This window comes from Engraulis encrasicolus, chromosome 18 (genome assembly GCF_034702125.1).
Source record: "Engraulis encrasicolus isolate BLACKSEA-1 chromosome 18, IST_EnEncr_1.0, whole genome shotgun sequence".
NCBI lineage: Eukaryota > Metazoa > Chordata > Actinopteri > Clupeiformes > Engraulidae > Engraulis > Engraulis encrasicolus.
The window spans coordinates 44523351-44545795 of NC_085874.1; the positions used below are offsets into that span (position 1 = coordinate 44523351).

At 43.4% G+C, this 22445-nt stretch overlaps 1 protein-coding gene across 1 annotated transcript; it reads right to left on the reverse strand.

The window, feature by feature from the left end:
• Window positions 1–259: 259 nt before the first annotated feature.
• Window positions 260–14751, reverse strand: LOC134468260 (meprin A subunit alpha-like). The gene is made up of 10 exons (XM_063222203.1): window positions 14689–14751; window positions 12749–12824; window positions 12217–12334; window positions 11261–11436; window positions 8744–8965; window positions 7815–7961; window positions 7262–7477; window positions 6134–6598; window positions 1897–2067; window positions 260–762 (listed from the first exon to the last, which is right to left on the reverse strand). The coding sequence occupies exons 1-10, from the start codon at window positions 14749–14751 to the stop codon at window positions 734–736; spliced, it is 1683 nt and encodes a 560-aa protein (XP_063078273.1). The 3' UTR covers window positions 260–733.
• Window positions 14752–22445: the final 7694 nt, after the last annotated feature.

Genomic DNA, 22445 nt, shown 5'->3' on the forward strand with positions numbered 1-22445 from the left:
TCCTGCACAGTGTCCTTTTACTGTAAGCAAAAAGTATCCGGGTCCTATTTCTCCCAGAGTCCAGCCCTACCCGCGATCACTGGAGACATTTCCCTGGCCGACTCGGTATCGGGTATTTAGCATGCAGAAACAAGCTACTACATATCTGCTTACCACAATGCTCAGTTGTTTACAAGGCATGACTGTAATAAACTTATTTAATGCAAAAGAACGAGACACACACATTCAAGGCAGCCCTTAACTCTAAGCTTCAGATTTATTAGCTGCGTTAATTAATAAGGTTGAGTTTTTTAGCAGTAGAGTGGACCGTACGAGTTATATTACGTGCTATAAACATTTTAACAAGTATAGGCCTAATGAATGCTGGAAATCCAGCGACAGGCAGCACAGCTTTTAATATCACTAGAAATGGTCATTTCTCATTTCAATGGTTATCGTATAATTAAATTGCTAATGTGGCTGTGGAACATGTAATTTGTCATTGAAACAAATATTTTGTGTACAAAAAACAAGAGTGTTGTCATTTTTAATGTAGGCCTAGCCTACATTGGAGCCTTCCCAATCACGTTTGCCCCTCATAACCACAAGGATTTCATGCATGATCATCACATTGTTTTGTCTTCATGAACAAGCCTACAAATAATGCAAATAATTCAGACACTAAATCTAACAAAGCATGTCATATTTATTGGTATCCTCTTTCTTTGATCTCTGAAGGAGTGCCTTCTCATGCCTAGGCAGTATTAACCAGAGGGGTGAGATCTGTAAAACAAAATTAAGCACCGGTTGGAATACGATATTGACACATACTTTATTACGCTCACAAATGAACAGACTAATACACACCATATTCTCTCTCTCTCTCTCTCTCTCTCTCTCTCTCTCTCTCTCTCTCTCTCTCTCACACACACACACGCACACACTCATGTGCGCACACGCACACACACACACACATACACACACACACACACACACATACACATGCACACACGCATACACACACACACACACACGCCCCCGCCCCCCCACACACACACACTAGTCTACTACTGTATGTATAACATGCACTAACACACGTGACAGCACACAGTAAATAGAAATGTTGCTTTTTACTACTGTCTCTCATACATGTATTGCCTTGCTCACATACCAAAACACTACTGATGATGCTGATACAGCCTCTGTAGCCACCATGGCCGTAACTACCATTGAGGACACAGAGGTCATGTCCTCTGTATTTTTTTTCAGTGATGTGAAATGTATCTATTGATGAAAACCGATATACACGTATGATCAACAATGATAAATTCAGTCTATATACGTCACTCCCATTCATCCTCATGGCAGTGATTAATGAAAACAAACTTTTGAGTTTGACTGAAGTGTTTGAAGCGTTCTAAATGTACAGCATGCAGTATTTGACCTCTGTATTTGAAAATGTCTGGTAACGGCCCTGCTGGCCACTGTAGAGAACAGTGCAGTAGGAGTTAGATCCTTTAGTGGCATGTGCATGTGCCATTGACATGCGGAAGTGGCATCACTGTCATGCTATTATAAAACACATTTTTCCACTGACAGGTTAGGTTTAGGAATGAGTTTTGGGTTAGACACAGTTCGACATCTTAGTAGCCACTGTAGCCATAGTGACATGCCCAACCGTGAGGCGCTTGACATGCCCGTTAACTGTTGTAACTTGTAATTACAGACCTAGAATACATAAATAATTAAAAATAATACTTATTGATAATAAATATGATTACACTTATTATTAATAATTAGTATAGGTCTGTGGTTCTAATATAAAATCAATGGACATGCCACTGCGGCACTTCCGCATGTCACTGGCACATGCCACATGCCACTAAATGATCTATCCCCCTCTCGAACAGTGCTCACCTTCAAACTCAATGAAGAGAATAAAGTCATCGTTCTTCAGGAAGCTTCGCTTCTGCAGGTCAGCATGGGAGAAGAACCAGCTCCAGCCCCAGGTCCAGCCGTGATAGCAGTCACAGGAGGGGTCGTAGGTGCCCACCTTGGCAGGATTGTCCCAGTAGAACAGATCAGAGCCTATAGCCATTGAAGCAACAGAGCCAGAGGCGATTCAAGTGTCAGTGGGGGCCCCAAGCAAAAACCCAAAGGAATGAACATTTACAACAAATCGCCACTACTTTAGTTTAAATCTTAACTGTTATTAACCATCTATAAGCTTGGGGGGGCCGCAAGCAGCTGCCTGCCTAGCCTGGTGACAAGATGCACCTCTGAACAGAGCAAACCATGATCACAAACTAGGTGCCTCGAGTCTACGCAAAAGATTTTGCAGCACTTAATTCAACACTTGGAGGACCAATTAGAAGAGTAGAGAGTAGAACCAACAAGAAAAGGGTCTGAAGATAATGATACGGCGGGCATCTTTTTTGGCAATGCTGCCAGGGAACATCATGATTGGCTCTGAATTTTCTGATGGAATAGGCCTACTTTAAAAAAATAAAAAAAATTGTCTGTTGCTGATTCAAATTATTTTGATAAAAGTGATATCGTTGCCCAGGAACATTGTTCTAAAAGTTACCTGCCCTGTGTATCGTCAAGTGTTGAATTAACACTGTCTACACCAAGAAGTGACACTCTAGTCCTGCCATGATGATGACCTGGAAGTGACCTGGTAGCGACCTGGAAGTGACCTGATGGTGACCTGACCAAAGATTTTCTAGAAGCGTGTTCCAATATGTGACCTTGCATCCTCCACTTGCGCTTGTGGCCTCGTACCAGTAAGTAATACGTCACGATGACATCACTGACAACTGCATTATATTTCAATATCTCGCAAAAACTCAATTGTAAAGTCATTTTCTCATTTGCAAACTGGATGGTGAATTAAGAATAGTCCGCCAAAAATTGTTTTAGCTAGGCTGACAGCGAGGAAAGTTATTTGTTTTCTCCACGGAGGAGGGCCCAGGAGGCAGGGCGAGGCCACAAGCACAAGTGGAGGACGCAAGGTCGCATATTGGAATGCACCCTTGGTCCCTTTCTAATGTCTCTGGTTTACACACCCCGTGTCTCAATCCACGCACTTGTGCACTCCGGTAACTGTATTTCAGTGCCTAGGGAGCTCACGCTGAAAATTTCGGTTCTGCCAGTGCACTGAAAGCGCCCGGATGATGGACACTGCACGCACTAAACGGCCGCCATGTTGACAATGCCACGGAGGAAACGTGGTGTTCATCTCAGTAGAAGAGTTTGGTCAACAGTCTCCTAACTCTGTGACCAATGTTGCTGAGACACCAACCTTTTCATGCCAACCCAAGTATTGTATGTGTGATTGTTGCCCTTTAGGGTGAAGGAAATGTAAATACAAGCACCAGACGCTGTGTGTTGTAAACAGTAGCCAACCGATATTTTGGCGAGCTAATGCCATGCTCAGCCGTCACTTCCACCGAGTGCACAGTGCAGAGTGCTCAAATTTTTCTATGACACTATGCACTGAAGACCTCAGCACACTGTGTGCACTGGGCACTAGTGCGTGGATTCAGACATAGGGACAAAGAAGTGACTCTCTACACTTGAGGTCCTACCATATGATGACCTGGATGTAACCTGGAATTCAGACCTGGTGACCTGGTAGTGACCAGGGTGCAGTCGGATCAAACTCTGTAGGTGTGTGTGCCTATTTGTAGGTGTGACCTGCTGGCTCCTGTGTGTTCATGGCTTATCCAATCTGGCCTTCTTACTGTATCATCCATCAGTTTAACTGGCTTATTGGCCGCTACCCTCGCTCCCAGTCCCGAGCCAGGAAGAGTCTCTTGGAAGTGTTCCCGCGGTGGGTGCTGCATACTAGCGGTAGGTGGTGGTTATATGGAGAGATCTGGGCTTGACATTAACTTTTGGCTTGCCGACCACTGTGGCTAGTGGTTTTCCCGAGTCACTAGCCATCCAGCTATTCTACTAGCCACTATTCTACTAAGTTTGATTTTTTTTATCATGACTCTGTATATCTAACCTCAGAAGATGAGGTGCTTAAAGCAAGAAGATGAGTGCATGGGTTTCTACGTGGAAATAAAACAAACAAATAGAAACTGAGTAACTGAGCTTTTTCTTGAACTTAAATACAAACAATTAATACACAAAGGGCAAAGTGCAGAATATACGCTATTCTGATATGCCATACCATAGAATAAAGCTACTTGCCAAATTGGCTAGTGACACTGAAATTGTTACCAGCCACAGACAAGTTTTACCAGCATTTGGCCGGTTGGCAGGTGCCAGTGTCAAGCCCTGGGAGAGATCCTCCTACACGGCAAAGAGCATTCCAGTGACTTGAAATAGACAATAGGCTGTCACTCTAAATGCAGTGCTGCTGACCCACCAAAGGAAAGAATAATGAGAAACTGAAGAAGAAACAAAGTAAGAAAAAAGTATTTATCCATTGGTAAATGCAGTAACTGCAGTGGCGGTGAGTCTCCATGACAACATACGGGGGGGTCAATCCCGTCTCCTGCAGGTGTTTCCCAGAATGCCTGAATTACTCTAGCATTGGGTCCAGTGGGAGGAACTGACCAATGCAGACTAGGGATGCAAACAGTTAATAAATTAATCAACTTTAATCGACCAATGCGCTAATCGATTAAAAAACATTAATCGCAATTAATTGACAATTCAACTGACAAGAGACCCAGGTGAAATGGGCATGTGAAGAGTGTGCGTGAAGAGGGGTGTGAATAGTGGGAATATTTAAATCACCTTTGGATTAAAGAATTGAAATAGAATTTATTTAAATGTGGTATTTTATCTCAATTTTTAATTAAAATTTTTAGATTTTGTAATTTTTTTTCGAGAAACATTGAAATTTCAGGGAGAAATGCTGCTTATCAATTAATCGTAAGTCGATCGATAAGGCTATCAACTAATGATTAATTAATTAATCGATAATTTGCATCCCTAATGCAGACCCAGAAAATTAACCACAGTCTGTTGGGACCAGCCAGTGCAACAAGCTTTGGGCTTGGATATATAGGCTTAAAGACAATCTTCTGGCAGCTGATGATTGGGTTACAGGTTCAAATCCCACACTTACCTCTCCCTACACCTTGTTACTGAACACAATCTTGGCTTTTTGGTTTGCTTCCTATAGACTTTTATGGTGATGCTTTGGCTTGGACTGCAGATGGAAATTAGCTGCATTAGCTATAATCTAGCACATGCCACCTTTTTACTTTTGTAAACAATGACTGTTGTGCACGGTCCCTTTTTTGAACTAAACTAAATAAAATAAAAACTAAACTAAGCCTGATCTTGTCCACGGGATGAAGATTTGCCTCTGACTGTGGCATTCTGACGCTTCTTGATGAAGTGGCCCACCAGTATCCCGTGGATCTTGGCCGTTGAACAAGTCACCTAACCTCACATTGCTTCAGGGACTGTAACCAAAAGCGGCCAGAACTAAAATAACTGCAACTCGCTTTGGAGTAAAGCATGAGCTAAGTGTAATGTAATGTAATATGAATCTAATCTAGACACTTCTCACTGTATTGATGGGATAAGGCTGGAAATGACTCAGGCTGGATTCAAACCAGTCTCCACACCCATCTACACACTTCTCTTAGAGCCCATTCTCGGGACTACATGCTTTGTGGTGCTGCTACGATATAGCCTCATTTTTCGTAGTTGGGCAACGCGCGCTGTTGTCGAGAGTGGGTGAGAGAGAGGGTGAGAGAGAGAGACCACCCGAGCAGCGTGCGTGCATTCCGGGAAGGGAGCGCTGTTGTTGTGTCAGCTTCATGCCATGTCTCCCTTCCTCCAACATTATCCCTAACCTTAACCCTAAACCTAAACCTAAACCTAACCCTAACCCTAACCTTAACCCTAACCCTAAACCCAACCCTAAACTTAACCGTAAATCACTTGTTTGAAATGTTTGATTACCGTCGTTTCCAGTTAGCCTTCAGTGGCGCTTGATTGTTGACGTCCGTCCGCATTATTCTTCCCCCCAGAACCAAGCTACCCCAATTGTCAGTTCCCCCTTTCGTCACCCAACCACGAGAAACGAGGCTGTTCGTAAAGGCACCACGAGGCTTAAAGTTGATTTTCTGTTTTTCTCGTAAAGACTTCACGAATGGCCCGAGTTACTGTTGTCTCTTACCGGGCACGAGCTCTTTGGGGTCAGTGGTAAAGCTGGCGGAAAACGACTGCCTTCGGGTGACGTCGTGGTGCTGATCCAGCACCGTCATGGTCACCTGCCTGTTGCCCGCCGGCCACTTCAGCGCGTGGTCGTTCGCCGAGCTGGTGAGGTGGAAGAAGGCTCCCACGTAGCCGGGGTACTCGTCCGAGTTGGGGATGAGCTGCAGGCTGAAGCCATAGCCCTCGGGGCTGTGGAAGAGTGGGCTCCGGACGTACTCCCCAGGGGCCATGGTGGCCATGAGCTTGCTGAAGTTGGCCACGCGCCACACGCCGCTCGGGCATCGCGTCTCGGCCAGCGTGACGTCGTCGATCAGGATGCCGCCTTGGGAGTTGGACGGGTCTCCGCGGAGACCTTGGAAGGCGTAGCGGAACTTGCCGTCCATCTTCAAGGGCACGTGGGCGATTTTCCAGGAGTGGTCGTCGTCACCTTGACATACAGGAGACAAAGCCATTATGAAGGGCTTGATATGATCACAGTAACAGGAGGCACTGTGGCATAGCAGGCTAATACAACATACCATATAGCAGACCTATTCAATTGGCGGCTCGAGGGCCACATGCGGCCCAGACACAGTCCACATGCTGCGCAGATGTAGTCCCCTGGTAGAGCAATACACAGTGCAGTTTTGACAGTGCAGTACAACTCGAGATTTTCTTGTGAATCTCTTGCTTGCCCGCACTGATGAAGGCTTGATAGCCGAAACGCGTTTGCTTTTTGGACATGGTGGTAATATAAATAAATAATGAGACGCAGTTTGTGAGTGCGAATTTTTCTACCTTAAGACCAGGCCAAAACACTCCACAGTCCACCGGGCAAATGCCCTGTATGCCTTATGGCCAGTCAAGCCCTGGTGACAAGGCTTCAAGGGTGAGCAAATCAAATACACAACTGCCCAAATTTGAAAGAATCGTCTCTTGTGCTACACTTTTTGGATTTTTTTTTAATACGCTAATATTTAGCGTAGCGGCTATGTGGCATTTTAAGATTTTGTGTTTTACCCTTTCCCATGAAAGTACCATTACAGCAGCAGGTGTACAGCTTTGAAATTTCAAGATGTGCGCATTGAAGAAAAAAAAAAAGGTCTCTTACCCATAAAAGTTGCAGCGGCTGTGGTGGAAATGGTCCTCCCCTTAGCATCCTCTCTCCTGGCCCAAACCACAAGCTTGTCCTTGGGGCTCCCGGTCATCTTGTAGAAGAACTGCAGGCATTGGAGGTTCCTCTTGGGGTACAGGATCCTGGACTCCAGGAATGCTGAGTCCTCAACCAGCCCCTTGTTGGTGGGATAATGCATGAAGAATCCAGCACCTAAGGATGACACAGAAAATTGGAGGCATACATTTTCAGTAGGGCTGTAATGATATAGCCTGGCGACGCCATACTATGTACTGCACCCAAACAAAGATTTTGGCTCCACAGTCGGCTTTCGCCCAGGCTAGTAATGATACACACAACTTACAAATCGGTTTGCGCCACGACTTTTGACCAAACTGGGGCTCTGACTGCTACACCAAAAAGCCTGGCTTGACTGTCAGAGCGTATACACAATCCCTGTGAGGTCAGCTCCAAGGCACCCTTCCTGCTTTTTCCCATGTTATTTCTTTATTGTCTTTCTTCTGTGAGACATTATTTTGAATATACTCACTGCCACACTGTCCCACTAGAGTGTGGTCAGGAGAGGAGGAAGAGCTGTGTGTGCGTATCCAGTCTGCGGTGTCTCTCTCGTTCTGGATCATGCCACACACACTGTTGGACTCGAAAGCACACTGGTCCAGCAGAGTCAGGGGGGCAGCTGGAAGACAGACACAATCACTGTCAGTCAAGCATTAATATGAAGAACTGAATGAACCACATACTGAACAATATGTAATACGACAATTTCCCCTGCTTGCACACTAGCACAATCTGTCTATGTGTCTGTCTGTCTGTCTTTCTGTCTGTCAGGGCCGTTGCTAAGGTTTTCGAGGCCCTAAGCATAACTGGTCAAGAGGCCCCCCTTCATAATGAAGTAATATTATACTAATGATTAATTATCTTAAATTGACTAATGGAATACACATTTTTTAAAGAAAAATGATGGGTCTTTTGACAACGAATACATACTGTGTGTTTTGTAATGTCACTTAGTATTTTTTTCTGTCACTCTCAATTTAGGAGGCCCCAATTTTGGGGGTCAAAGTGGTTGAGGCCCTAAGCGCTCTGCATACTCTGCTTATGCCCTAGCGGCGGCCCTGCTGCTTACATAGCCTACTCCATGTGTCACTAACGTTGTGCCCGCGGGTGCCAGGTAGCCCCCCAGGAGCTTCTGAGGTGCCCACCAAGGATGTTAATAAACAGTGACGACTACCAGATTTTAGTCACAGTTAATGCTTTTCTTGATTTAAATATGAGATTATTTATTCTTTACAACCAATAAACAAATTATCATTCAATAATAGTATGATTTGAGAATGATGCCAAGACATCAGTAGAGGATTTTGAACAAAAGTAGCCCTCGGGTAGCCCTCAGTAGCCCTCAGGTAGCCCTTGGTAGCCCTCAGGCCTAGAAAGGTTGGGGACCCCTGGCCTACTCACTGCAGTTGTACATCCTGTTGAGCCTGAGCAGGTCCATGTCGCTGAAGTCGTTGTACTGTCCAAGCAGCTTGGTCATCTGCGGGTCCTTGGCGGTGATGGTGGGGTAGTCGGGGTCGATCCCGAACAGGTAAGGGTCGTAGTGCATCATGGACTCGTAGTCATACGGGGTGTTCTGGTCAGAGATGAGCGTGTCGTCGTGCTTCTCAAAGTTAGACTCTATGCCTGCAGGGGGCACCCATGAGGTACATGAAATATGATGAGAAGAACTGAAGGATAATAAAATGTAAAGTTGACACAAACACAGATAAAGCATGTCTATGTCTGTCTACCTACAGTGAGTCCAATATGTATTTGATCCCTTGCTGATTTTGTTGGTTTGCCTACTAACAAAGACATGATCAGTCAATAAATGTTATGATAATATGCATTCTAATATGGAGAGACAGAATATCAAAAAGAAAATCCAGAAATTAACTGAAGAGAATATATATTAATTTATTTCCATTTCATCGAGCAAAATAAGTATTTGATCCCCTGCCAACTGATTACAGTTCCGGGCCCACAGATCAGATGGGCACTTCCGATCAACTTGCCATCTGAATTAAAAACACCTGTACATACTAACATGCATAAAAGACACATTGAATCAGCAGAATCAGTCCATAGTATGAGTGAATCAGTCACACTCCAACCTCACCAGCATGGGAAAGACCAAAGAGTGGTCAAATGATATCAGGGACACGATTTTAGACCTGAACAAAGATTAAATGGGCTGCAAAGCCACAAGAAAGAGACTGGGTATTAATGACCCAGCTGTTGATGCATTTCTTCCAAAATGTGAGGAATACAAAATGACTATCCATCAGCCTGTCTGGGGTTCTATACAAGATTTGACCTTTTGTAGGGATTTGATAATCATGAGAACAGAAAGAAATCACCCTAGAGCTATACGGTATGAACTAGGCAATGATATCAAAGCTACTGACCAAAATCACTGAGAAAACTACTGGTAGCACTTAATGTCACAGAGGTTTAAATTCCGGTAGTGCACACATGGTACCTTTACTTCAGAAGGAACCTGTGCAGTCCCACTTGAGGTTTGCCAACAAACATCAGACTGGTTTAGGATATATAAGGAGGTGCTGTAGTCAGATGAAACCAAAATCAAGATGTTTGGCATTATCACAATTCAATGTGTTTTGAGAAAGAGTACTTCTGTCTATGATCCCAAGAACACCCTCCTCACCATCATGCATGAAAGTGGTATCATTATGGTTTGAGGGTGTGTGTGTGGCCAAGGCACAGGACAACTTCACATCGTCAACGAATGGATGGAGGGAGACATGTAATGTGCAATCCTGAGTGCAAACATCCTTCCCTCCACCACTACACTGAAGGGTGGGCCATTTTTGGATCTCCCAACATGACAATAATACACAACATACAGTAAAGCAACGAAGGAGTGGCTCAATAAGAAGCATATTAAAGTCGTGAAGTGGCCTAGACAGTCTCCAAATATTAACCCTATAGTAATTCTATGGAGAGAACTGAACCTCCCATTCGCCAAGCTACAGCCACAAACTATTAATGTTTTAGAGATAATGTGCAAAGAAAAATGGGCAAAAATATTTTCTACTATATGCACAAACATTGTCATCAACTAAAAGAAGCATCTGACCTCAGTGCTAGACAACTAGGGCTTTGCCACAAAGCACTTTATCTTCTTTAGCTAGAGGGGTCAAATACTTATTTGCCTAAATTAAATACAAATAAATTAAAATATATTATTTTAAGTTATTTTCTGGAATTTATTTTTGATATTCTGTCTCTCCATGTTTGAATACATATTATCATAAATTTATAGACTGATCATGTCTTTATTAGTGGGCAAACCGGCAAAATCAGAAAGGGATCAAATACATATTGGACTCACTGTATGTCTCCTTATTGTTTTCAAGTTTATTTTTTCACAAAGATTTTGATGGTGACTGAAAAATGACTTGGTGGCAAAGAAGCGAAGGAAAACATATACTGTATATTAAAACATCCTCGGAGACAAAGACGCAAAGGAATACAATAGAAACCTTGAAGAGATTGTGCATATATTATACTGCAAGTCCAATAGTAAGGTAGGTTATTGTGGTGGCCAAAAACATCATTTTAACACCTGATCGATCGTCATGTTGTTAGTCACAGCCATTCTAATATCCATGTCAACTCCATACTGGCTTTATTTACACGAGACATTTCCTTCACTATCAATTCTGAATAAAGCTTTATTCCAATTTGAAAACATCATGTAAACACTTAGCAATTCGGAAATCAATGACAAGTGTAATGTGAACTCGACGATGGAACTATTGAACTCTGAATTATCCATTCGGAATTAAAAAACATAATGTAAACTTGGCCATTACAGATGCACCGGATCCCGATTTTTAGGATCCTGCCGGATACCGGATCCTCTGCTTAAGATCCTGCCGGTTAAAAAACATAATGTAAACTTGGCCATTGTACCAGGTATGATTTGGTCCCAGTGGATGTTGACATAGTCGTCCCTGTCGGTGCGCGACTGCTCGTGGTAGAAGCCCAGCGCGTGCAGCAGCTCGTGCATGACGGTGCCCTTGTAATCACAGGTGTCGCCCAGGGACAGCTGTTGACCCTCCTTCATGTCCCCGATCATGGACCAGCACCTACGGTGAACACATCAAGTCCATAGTTTCGAAGTGAGAGGTCCGCACACTTAAATTCATGGCTGGATTACGTTTCGACGGTCGAAACGTAATCCAGCCATGAAATAATAAAAGAAAACAAAAAGGATTTTAAGTGTGCGGACCTCTCACTTCGAAACTACTCTCAGCCTTTGTGCTGCACCTTTTCCTGGGATGTGCACCAGTGGTGTAGTCTACGTAGAACGCGGGTATACGGAGTATACCCACTTCTACATTTCAGGGATTTCAGTATACCCACTTAAAATTGATTTATCCATTGTTTTGAATAGCACAAATATATACAGTATACCCACTTCAAAAAATGCTCAAATATACAGTATACCCACCATAAAAAAGTAGACTACACCACTGATGTGCACAATCACGATCAAGTCCAGCCATGAGCTGGTAATCTGCCCTGCAGGGCATTTCCCGGTGGTATGTCGGTTCTCAGGGGACGATGCTGTTTGTTTAACCCATTTTATCCTAAGCCCTTCTTTGGAAATTATTTTCTGGTAGACTGGCCCACAATTTAGATGAGCCATACTAAAATGCCTCAGACCTTTTTTAAGTCCCTGTCCAGTCCTGAAATCTGTGCATGAAGCTGTACACAGCAAATTTTGTAGTGTCAATGAACAACGCTGATATTTTGAATGTTGTTTTAAATGAACGCGGCAAATGAAATATTGGGTAAGGTCATGTTTTTCCACACTGAATAATGCTGTAAAAACACATAGCACGGGCCCAGCATAACTGACATACCCATCTAGTTTTTCGAACTTGATGTAGCTGGTCTCTCCCTCATAAGGTTTAAAGTCCACACAGGACTTGAGGCGGTAGGTTTCAAACACCTGGTGGATCACTCCCTTGGCGTTCAGATCTGAAAACACACCCATCAAAGATCATGAACTGTTTATAGGATCTCCTGGCATTATAGAGTATGTAGGCCTATTCCGACATTTAATCAGAACGTCACTTTGTGATAACAACAAAAACAATATAATATAATATAATATAATATAATATAATATAATATAATATAATTAATATAATGTAATATAATATAATATAATATAATATAATATAATATAATATATATATATATATATATATATATATAATATAATATAATATAATATAATATCATGTCATGTCATGTCATGTCATGTCATGTCATGTCATGTCATGTAATGTAATGTAATGTAATGTAATGTAATGTAATATAATATAATATAATATAATATAATATAATATAATATAATATAATATAATATAATATAATATAATATAATACCCAGGCTGTTAGTCAGGATGTAAGGTATGGGGAACTTCCATCTGTAGGCCTTATCAATCAATGCATTACGTCCGCGCTGCAAGAAAATACGCGTCATTCACAATTACAATATGTGGACTGATTTTGTTGATTCATTTTATTATTTTTGATTTATTCAACATTGAAAAACATTTAGTTCAAAATATGTTACACGTTGATCAGAACACAGAAGATTGGATGGTGGTCTGCAAGTTTGCTTTGGGACTGGCAATAGCATTTACCACCTAGCCTAAAACAACAAGTTGTACAGTATGCCTAATTTTAGGGGAATTGCTCCTGCAGATAATATAGCAATTAACTCAGATATGTACTCTGCTTTTCTAATGTGGGCTACTCTAACTGGTTTATCACTTTGTTTTATGATCTTACGTAACTCTGGCCTGTGTTCAGCTAATGATTAATAATCTGTTGTTCCTTCATATCTGTTTAGATCTCTTGTGAGAAAGTTAGGTTAACAGAAAGCTAAGATTGAGAAGACACAAATGTCCCCTCTGTGAATGTAGATATAAGTGTATACTCACAGGTAAAGCAATGTCTCCTTGCACAAGTGGAGTTTTTGATCCTTTTTCATAAAAGACATACAAATTATTTCAACCACGTGGTGACAAATGAAAATCCATTCACACTGAACATGTGTTTGGTAAATATGTAGGGTGAATCAATATTGTAAGTCATGTTAATTAGACAATTGATGCAGGTTGTGTTTCTTCTTTGTTTGTATACAAATCAAATTCACAAAAAATAATCAGTCAAAAAATGAAATGAATAAAACCTTGCTATTGTCCTTTTGTGGTATAATTGTACAGTAGGCGTAGTCTACCTTTATTGACGAGTGGGATGCTTCTTCTGATCGGCCCACCCTCATCAATGGCATGAGCTGTAATCCATGATGACACGATTACCATCAAAGACCCTTCCAGCTTGGTGAACACACATGCGCTCTATACAGGGCCGTTGACAGCTTTTGCTGGGCCCAGGACAAAATAATCTCAGAGGGCCCCCTATCGAATACATTGAATGTAATGGGGATCCAATTCGAGGTACCCTATCTCCCTGGGCCGGGGACAACATACCCCTTTGATCCCCCATGTCGGTGGGCCTGACTCAATTCACGGGTCACTTGCTGCTGTGTGCACTAAGTGCCTTCATATAAATTATGGATATGTACTAACACATGGCTTGATAGTACATTAAAAAGCATCATTGTTGAACGCTCAAAAAATGCATTTAATACAAAACAAAAAAACACCCTTACATTTTTTTCTGTCCTGTCTCCCAATCTGAAATGGACACAAGCGTGAAACAGTTAGTCAGGATACTCACAGACAATTTGAAATATAATGGAACGCCCACAGCATGTAATCACATATACATTTAATGGAAATATGCATGTAACTGACACATACTGAATGATTCTGAATGCTGTAAAGATAGCACAGCACAGAGACTGAATACACAGACAGACAGACAGACAGACAGACAGACAGACAGACAGACAGACAGACAGACACACACACACACACACACACACACACACACAGACAGACGCATGCACGCACACATGCACGCACAGACAGACAGACAGACACATACAGACAGACAGACAGACACACACACACACACACACACACACACACACACACACACACACACACACACACACACACACACACACACACACACACACACACACACACACACACACACACACACACACACACACACACACACACACACATATGGATGAAAACAGCGAGGAGTAGCGTTGAAGTGCCAGATCAAAAAAACACAATGCGTGAGGATTAAAAAAAAACCCCCAAAAAAACGGATTCAATAGACAGCCAGCAGCACACCCTTATCGACACAAGACACAATGAGGCAGATCAAGTGGTCCTACCTACCGTGAAGCAGGAGGAGAGGGCCAGCATCAGAGCCAGGCCACACACGATACCCAGGAACCTCATAATGCTGGAGCTAAGCAGGAGATTGAAGACAACAAGACAGACAGGTCCCCCGGACAATACTGAGCTTCCTTCCAGCCTCTCTGAACACTGCTGTTTACTTTATCAGCTATCAGCTCCAGCGAGTGAGAACTTTGAGCCACATAATAAAGACAGCAGAGTGGGAGACAGTCACAGTGGCAGGGCTGAACTGGTCATCTGCCATAGCGGGCATTTCCCGGTGGGCCCCGCACCCTTTTTGGCCCCTATTTTCAGAAATGTAAAAATAATAATAATTAAAAAAATGGGTTCTGTGTTCTGCGCTGCTAATTATGAGGGGCCCCTTTGAGCCAAAAGTGCCCAGGCCCTATTTCTCCCCCAGGCCTGCCCTGCGTAGTGGAGATAGGTCTACAGCGTGCTCTGAATAATATGACATACATGCTGCCAGCCCTGTCTTTGTTTTTGTTTTGCAACAGAGAAGGCTTCGATAATCCTATAATCTATGTAGTATCTGACTCTGACTATAGGTAAGATCTGACCTTATTTTGGTCTGAATATTATAATCAATATAGGCCTACTCTCATGTTACTCTCAGGCCTACTCTTGGTTTTGCATTGAGTCGGCATGGCAGGGTCAGCAGAGGCCTACTAGCTAGGTCAAGGAATTAGAGTGTCAAATGTTTGATTCTTATATACTAGCCTATTATTCTTATATTATTATAGCAATAGGGAAAATAGATGATAGACAGTCAAAATAGTTACCCTCCACAACCCTGTTGCAGATTTGTATTTTACAAAGGCACCTAACTAGTAAACAGGATGAACCCACCTAGTGGCAGAAAATATTTTAGATTCTTGGTTGGTTGGCCTATCACCACACCATAGGAGATAATCATAGCTACAGTAGGCCATGAATACGGCCTGACTCTCCAGTCACAATACCCTGCGTCTAGTGAACATTCTTTTCCTGTTCTTAAAGGGACACTGTGTGAGATTTTTAGTAGTTTATTTCCAGAATTCATGCTGCCCAATCACTAATGTTACCTCTTTCATGAATACTCACCACCTGCATCAAATTCTAAGTATTCATTATGACTGGAAAAATTGCACTTTTCATATATGAAAAGGGGGATCTTCTCCATGGTCCGCCATTTTGAATTTCCAAAAATAGCCATATCTAGCTGCAAAAATGGCTGTACTTGGACCATACTAGAAAATATTTGTTTATTACTTAATAAACTTTCATGTAAAGATCAAATTTGGCAATAGGCAGCCCAGTTTCAATGAGCAGCATAGTTGCAGTACCTTTTTTGACCATTTCCTGCACAGTGTTCCTTTAAAGATAATTTGGTGGTCTTTTTTACTTTATTTATGATAGAACAGTGAAGGTGGTGACAGGAGGCGAGTGGGGAGAGAGAGACGGGGAAGGGCCGGCAAAGGACCCGGGCCGGGAATCGAACCCGGGTCAGCCGCATGGTAGATGAGTGCCCTACCGGTTGGCCACGTCAGGGCCTCTTTTCCTGTTTTTATTTGTGTGTCTGGTCATTGTGGAGAGTGGGGAGACTGTGGCTGTGCTGGCCCAAATTATGTGCGGTGAGGTAGTCTCAACGCCAACAGTTAGTTCCACAGCTTTGCCTATAGTGCAAAGCTAGACTGTACATTTCATGTTATCCTGACTTGCCAGGCTAATACCTAACTCCATGTTGCTACAGGTGGACAGAGTCTCTGATAGCTTTGGCAGTTACAGGGACAAAGTCATCTGAAAGGCTCCCTCATACATCCAATACATACAATGTAGTGGGGACCAAATTCTGGGCCCACCCACTCGGTGGACCTAGGACAACTGACCACAGGCGGATCGTCCCTGTGTCTCTTCACTATAGTTTATTTCACTGTAAGCAAAGAAGTATCAGAAAGAATCAGTTACATGTGATGTAATGAAATACTTGCATGGAACAGACTAACACCACACACTTGCTTCTCGCTGTACCGCACATACCCACATTATGCATGCATTGCATTCCTTTCACTTTTGTCTTAAATTTTCATTAAATTCATGTAAAATCCGACTGCACGTGACCGACCGTCCTTTGGGTCTTCCTGTGTTTGAGCCCCCATGTGTGACACCCATGAATATAAATGAGGTCATGTTTAATGTTCCGGTTCACCTAGATGAACGTGTTTCAGATCTTGGTACGTTATCACCCCCTTTGTCAGTTGAAAAATACACTAGGCTGAAATGTTTAAAAGCCAGAAGGAAAAGGGAAACGGTAGATTTTCAACATCCTTAAGGCTGTGTGTCTTTAAAAAACAATCTTGCATGACAACAGCAAGGACCAGAAGCAGGAAGAGAATGACCTTCTCAGATATGTAGACGGGTGGGTCAAAAGGCACCACAACCTGAAAGACAGGTCTATTATTGGTGTTTATCTTCTTCCTGCTACGCAGCGACGAGTTTCGCCACCAGCGAAGAGATGATGAGAGGACAAAGCGGAAAAAAAACTCAGCTCCAACCCGTCTCCACACACACAATTTAATTCCCTGTGACATTACTCCCCTTACAACCACTGAAGACCCTCCACTCTCTTCTCTCCTCAGTAGTGTTTTATTTATTTATTCAATTAATTTCATGGCCACCACCAACGAAAGGAGGCTTGAGTTCAGCTGAACTCCTTCTTCCACCTGGAGAGAGAGAGAGAGAGAGAGAGAGAGAGAGAGAGAGAGAGAGAGAGAGAGAGAGAGAGAGAGAGAGAGAGAGAGAGAGAGAGAGAGAGAGAGAGAGAGAGAGAGAGAGAGTCGCGTTTATATGGGACGGAAGACATTTTGCAGCTCTCTTTAAACTACTACTTACATGCAAAATGGTGGGGGATTCTCTGGGGGTAGTTAAGTGGCAAGCAAGGTGTTAGAAAACAGAATTCATTTTCTGCCTGGTAAAATTTAACAGCCCCCTCTGGTCCCTGTTCTTCAGATAGAGGTTATGGACCTCTTCCAATGCTTTTACTGTCTGTCTCCCAGTTTTCCCTCTCGCTGGAGAGGAACACATATAGTAAATATGGAGGCTGTGCTGTGCTGTGCTGTGCTGTGCTGTGCTGTGCTGTGCTGTGCTGTGCTGTGCTGTGCTGTGCTGTGCTGTGCTGGGCTGTGTTGTGCTGTGCTGTGCTGTGCTGTGCTGTGCTGTGCTGTGCTGTGCTGTGCTGGGCTGGGCTGTGTTGTGTTGTGCTGTGCTGTGCTGTCCTGGGCTGGGCTGTGCTGGGCTGTGCTGGGCTGTGCTGTGCTGTGCTGTGCTGTGCTGTGCTGTGCTGTGCTGGGCTGTGCTGTGCTGGGCTGTGCTGTGCTGGGCTGTGCTGTGCTGTGCTGTACTGTACTGTGTTGTGCTGTGCTGTGCTGGGGTGGGCTGTGCTGTGCTGTGCTGGGCTGGGCTGGGCTGGGCTGGGCTGGGCTGTGCTGGGTTGGGCTGTGCTGGGCTGTGTTGTGCTGGGTGTGGATGTGGGTGTGGATGTGGGTGTGGGTGTGGGTGTGGGTGTGGTGGGTGTGAGTGTGAATGTGGCGGTGTGGTGGTAGATGTGAGGGTGGAGATGGGTGAGTGAGCGAGTGAGTGGGGGTGGGTGTGTGGGGTGTGGAGGGTGTGTGTGTGTGGTGAGGAGGATGTGTGTGTGTGTGTGTGTGTGGGGGGGGGGGGGTCTAGGGGTGGATGAAGTGGTAGGATGTGGATGGGGGATGGAGATGGGTGGGTGGATTAATTTGAGGATATCTGCTCTGGAAAACCCATCCACCAGAGGGACTCACATAGAGGGTGTGCTGTGCTGGGTGGGAGAGTGTGGTAGTGGGAGAAGGGAGTGGGTGGGTCAGGGTGAGGGTTGCAGATGGGTGGTGAATGAGTGAGTGTGAGTGGGGGTTTGAGGAAAATCTTCTCTAGCAAACGCACCAGGCGCGCATAGAGGGTGTTCTTCTGGGCAGGGTGGGGTGGGAGAGTGTGGTAGTGGGGTTGCCACCCGTCCCTTGAAATACAGAATCGTCCCTTATTTGGAAGTTAAGTCCCTTACTTTTTCCTCATTTTTCCTTATTTTCATGAATAGCTAAGGCTGAAACGGGCCACAATTTGGTTAAAATGCAGGAAATTACATCTAAAAAATGCAAGTGTCCCTTATTTCCATTGCTGAAAGGTGGCAACCCTATGTGGAAGTGGAGGAAGGGAGTGGGTGAGGGTTGGAGATGGGTGGTGAGTGAGTCGGGGGGTTTGAGGCTTCTCTAACAAACGCACCAGGCTTGCATTGAGGGTGTTCTGGGCGGGTTGGGGGTGCGGGTGGGAGTGGGGATGGATGTGGGGTGGATATTGGTGCGGGTGGGAGTGGATGCGGGGTTGGATATTGGTGGGGGGTTTGAGAAAATCTGCTCCACCAAAGCCACCAGGCTCGCATTATCTCTGTTTGACTCACCCCATAAAATATGTCCTTGATATCGCATGCACAAGGCACTGCCTGCCTGCTTGCTCATGCTACCCTAAAGGTCACGCCGTGCCTGGATTATTTACTGTTTTTTTTTGTTCTACCCAGGTGTTTTCACAAGCATGAGAGATTATGTGTCATAATTCATGTATTCATTTCTAAGTATGTTTACGTGTGAGCTTGAACTCACACTGTCTTGTGTATGATAAGGCCTCAATACAATGCAAAAGGCAAGGAACGCTACTGTACCGTCGACCAACATGATCTCCAAAAATTCCGTGCTCCTGGACACAGATGTTAAGGACACGAAATCCGTGTCCTGGAGCACGGATTTTGCCAAAATTCCGTGCTCCTGGACACAGAATTGTTTTCCGTGCTTCTGGACACAGAATTATTTTCCGTGATGGACACACAGAAGTGCTCTCTCTATACTCCCACAGCTCTATGTTTCCACAGTCTTGTGTTTTCTCAGGATTTTTCTCATTTCAAATATTTTTTCTCAAAAAAAATAAATAATAATCTTACTGACAGGTTAGGGTTAGGGATTGTTTTGGTCTGGGCACAGCTAGTATTCTTTCATTCATTATATGAATTTGATATCAACCAACTGGAAAAGGTATTTCTCAAAAATATGTCTTTAATGACAGGTTAAGGTTAGGGGATGTTTTAGTCAGGGCACAACTTAAATTGCTATAGCATTATTTTGCTTAGGATTAGCATTTGGTATGTATTTTCTAATGATAGAGTTAACACAGTGCTGTGGGAATATAGAAAGCACTTCCGTGTGCCCATCACGGAAAACAATTCCGTGTCCAGGAGCACGGAATTTTGGCAAAATCTGTGCTGCTGGACACGGATTTCGTGTCCTTAACATCCGTGTCCAGGAGCACAGAATTTTTGGAGATCAGGCTGCGTCGACGCATGTGCCGTGCTCCTCTTTGACACACGTGCACTTTCCCATTTCTACCACAAGGTGGCAGTAAAACACCCTGTAACAATAATGAATGGCTCTGATGCCTGTCACAAACGTCACAGTCCAGCTTCGAAAATAGATTAATTTCCCTCTTTTTTTGGTTAGATCTTTGGTTAATCACTGTATAACTGTGTGTTATTTCAACACATTAATCAGGATGATTGGATAGCCTGATGCCTTGACAGGGGATACCACGTTCAGTTTAGGTATAGACAGCATGATTTGTGGGGTGTGGAGCAGAGGTCACGTTATTGGCCGAGGAATTATCCGCATGGCTGATGGCTCCTTTTTCAATTGATCTGAAAGGTTTTACATACAGAAACCCCCCCAAAGGCAATATATATACAGTTTATATGTCACGGGTACATTCACAACAAATGAAGTATATTGCACTTAATGGGTTTAAATAATACAGTATGCACAGAAATTCACTCAGACATGTAAATCTTTCTTTAAAAGTCTTTTAATGATCCATTCTTACAGAGGATGGCATTTTGTGGTATACACACATAGAGATACGCAGCTTGGAATAAGCTTTTTCATTATGAACAGTAGACGGAAAACCATTCCTACACCTACTGGCAATATGCTTGTTTTTCCAACCTCACAGTGTGCATTGACTCCAACCTACACCACCCTGTGTAAACCCTTTTTACTTTCCCAAAAAATAACATTGATTTAAATAAACAAACCAACTGAATTGGTCATGCAATGTAGTAGACATATGTGTATACCTACGCGTTCCCATTACATTGGAACAAAGTTGGACAGCTTTGTTGGCATACATACAGTACTTATGGCAAATATGTGTTTTGGCTAGGGGTGTAACGATATCGAACCGAACCGACGTATCGTACCAAAAAGACCTGTACCGAATCGAACAGTGCTGTACCGAGTACCGAAAAGGTTGAGTAAAAGACTACTCTGTTCATGTTTTTACATTATGCTGCTACTACATGCAGAGGCTCGTGCAGAACCTTGAGAGAGAATGCAACAAAAAACAGGTGTAGAGGCTTGGTCTTTGTGAAACCTTGAGGAGAAAGTACTATTTCTTACACTGATGAAATCTCTGATCCAAAGTAGCAGGTTGAATGTATTTCTTTTTTTTCGTTTGTATTTTGACAATATTTTGGTGAAATTTACAACGTGCTGAGGAAGAACATGTTTTTCTATTTTGTTCCCATATACTGTACCGAAAATGTACCGAACCGTGACCCTAAAACCAAGGTACGTACTGAACCGTGATTTTTGTGTACCGTTACACCCCTAGTTTTGGCAAACTATAACTGTGGCAAATCAAGACACGGACAGATGTAAGGTGTATGGGATGGTTATAAGGGGACACAGGCTGATTCTCAATGTCCAGTGTTCTAGTGATAGGACCGTGAAACGCCCAGTCATTGGATACTTTGCGGAGTTCACCCAAAGAGTATCCGATCACTGCGCGTTTCACGCCCTAGAAGCAAGGCAAGAACATTGGACATTGAGAAATAGCCTAAGAGTAATGGCCAAGTGTAGCAGGGACGGGGGTGGGAAGGATGGGGGGGCACAGTGGATGAGCTTCTCATCTTTGGCACATTCCGTGTATTACAGAGTAGCCAAAACACAGTACAGTATATGAGTTGTGTACTAGCTGTAGTCTTAAGTATGGAAGGCATTTACAGTAAATGTGATTTTCAAAGCATTTGGGCTGCAGGGGTCTTGTTGAAAGATGAACGTACAGTACGAAGCCCAAGAACAAGTGCGTTTATAATTTTTACACTTTTGAAATAAGCTTTGAATATACAGTTTTCAGTTTCTAGTTTTATTCCGGATGTGAACATTAATTTTAGCTACCGTGTAAATCACCAGATGATCCATTTTTGTGTTCATCAATCTGTGCTATCGATTAATATTTCAACTAAAATTAGAGAGACCCCAAGACATTGAGTATACTGTTGTATACGTACCTATTATATATTCCAATAAGATATATGAGTAATGCAATCCCCCCCCAAGCTGATTTTGATCATCACTACTACACTACATTAAGTGCCTCTTCCCAAAGGATTCTTTGACAGACTACAAATCATGCAAACTACTACAAATTACAACTGAGTGATGTGGAAATTCATTAGTGGCTATAACTCAATCCGTGATCGATGTGGTCGGGGGGGCTGATTAAAAAATGGGCGCGTGCCGGAGTGGGGAGGGGGAGTGGCGTGGGGAGGGGGAGTGGCATGGGGAGAAGGAGTGGCGTGGTGTGGGGTGGTGTGGTGGAGTGGAGTGGAGTGCTGTTTAATTTGAGGTTTGATTGCTGAT

Excerpts from the sequence above, each read along its gene's own strand:
- LOC134468260 (XM_063222203.1), bottom strand. The coding sequence starts at position 14,751 with ATGAGGTTCCTGGGTATCGTGTGTGGCCTGGCTCTGATGCTGGCCCTC. Across the intron at positions 8,966-11,260 it reads CTGGGACCAAATCATACCTG|GCATAGAGTCTAACTTTGAG; the intron begins GTACAATGGCCA and ends TGCCCCCTGCAG. Across the intron at positions 763-1,896 it reads TCTCTTCATTGAGTTTGAAG|ATCTCACCCCTCTGGTTAAT; the intron begins GTGAGCACTGTT and ends TTTGTTTTACAG.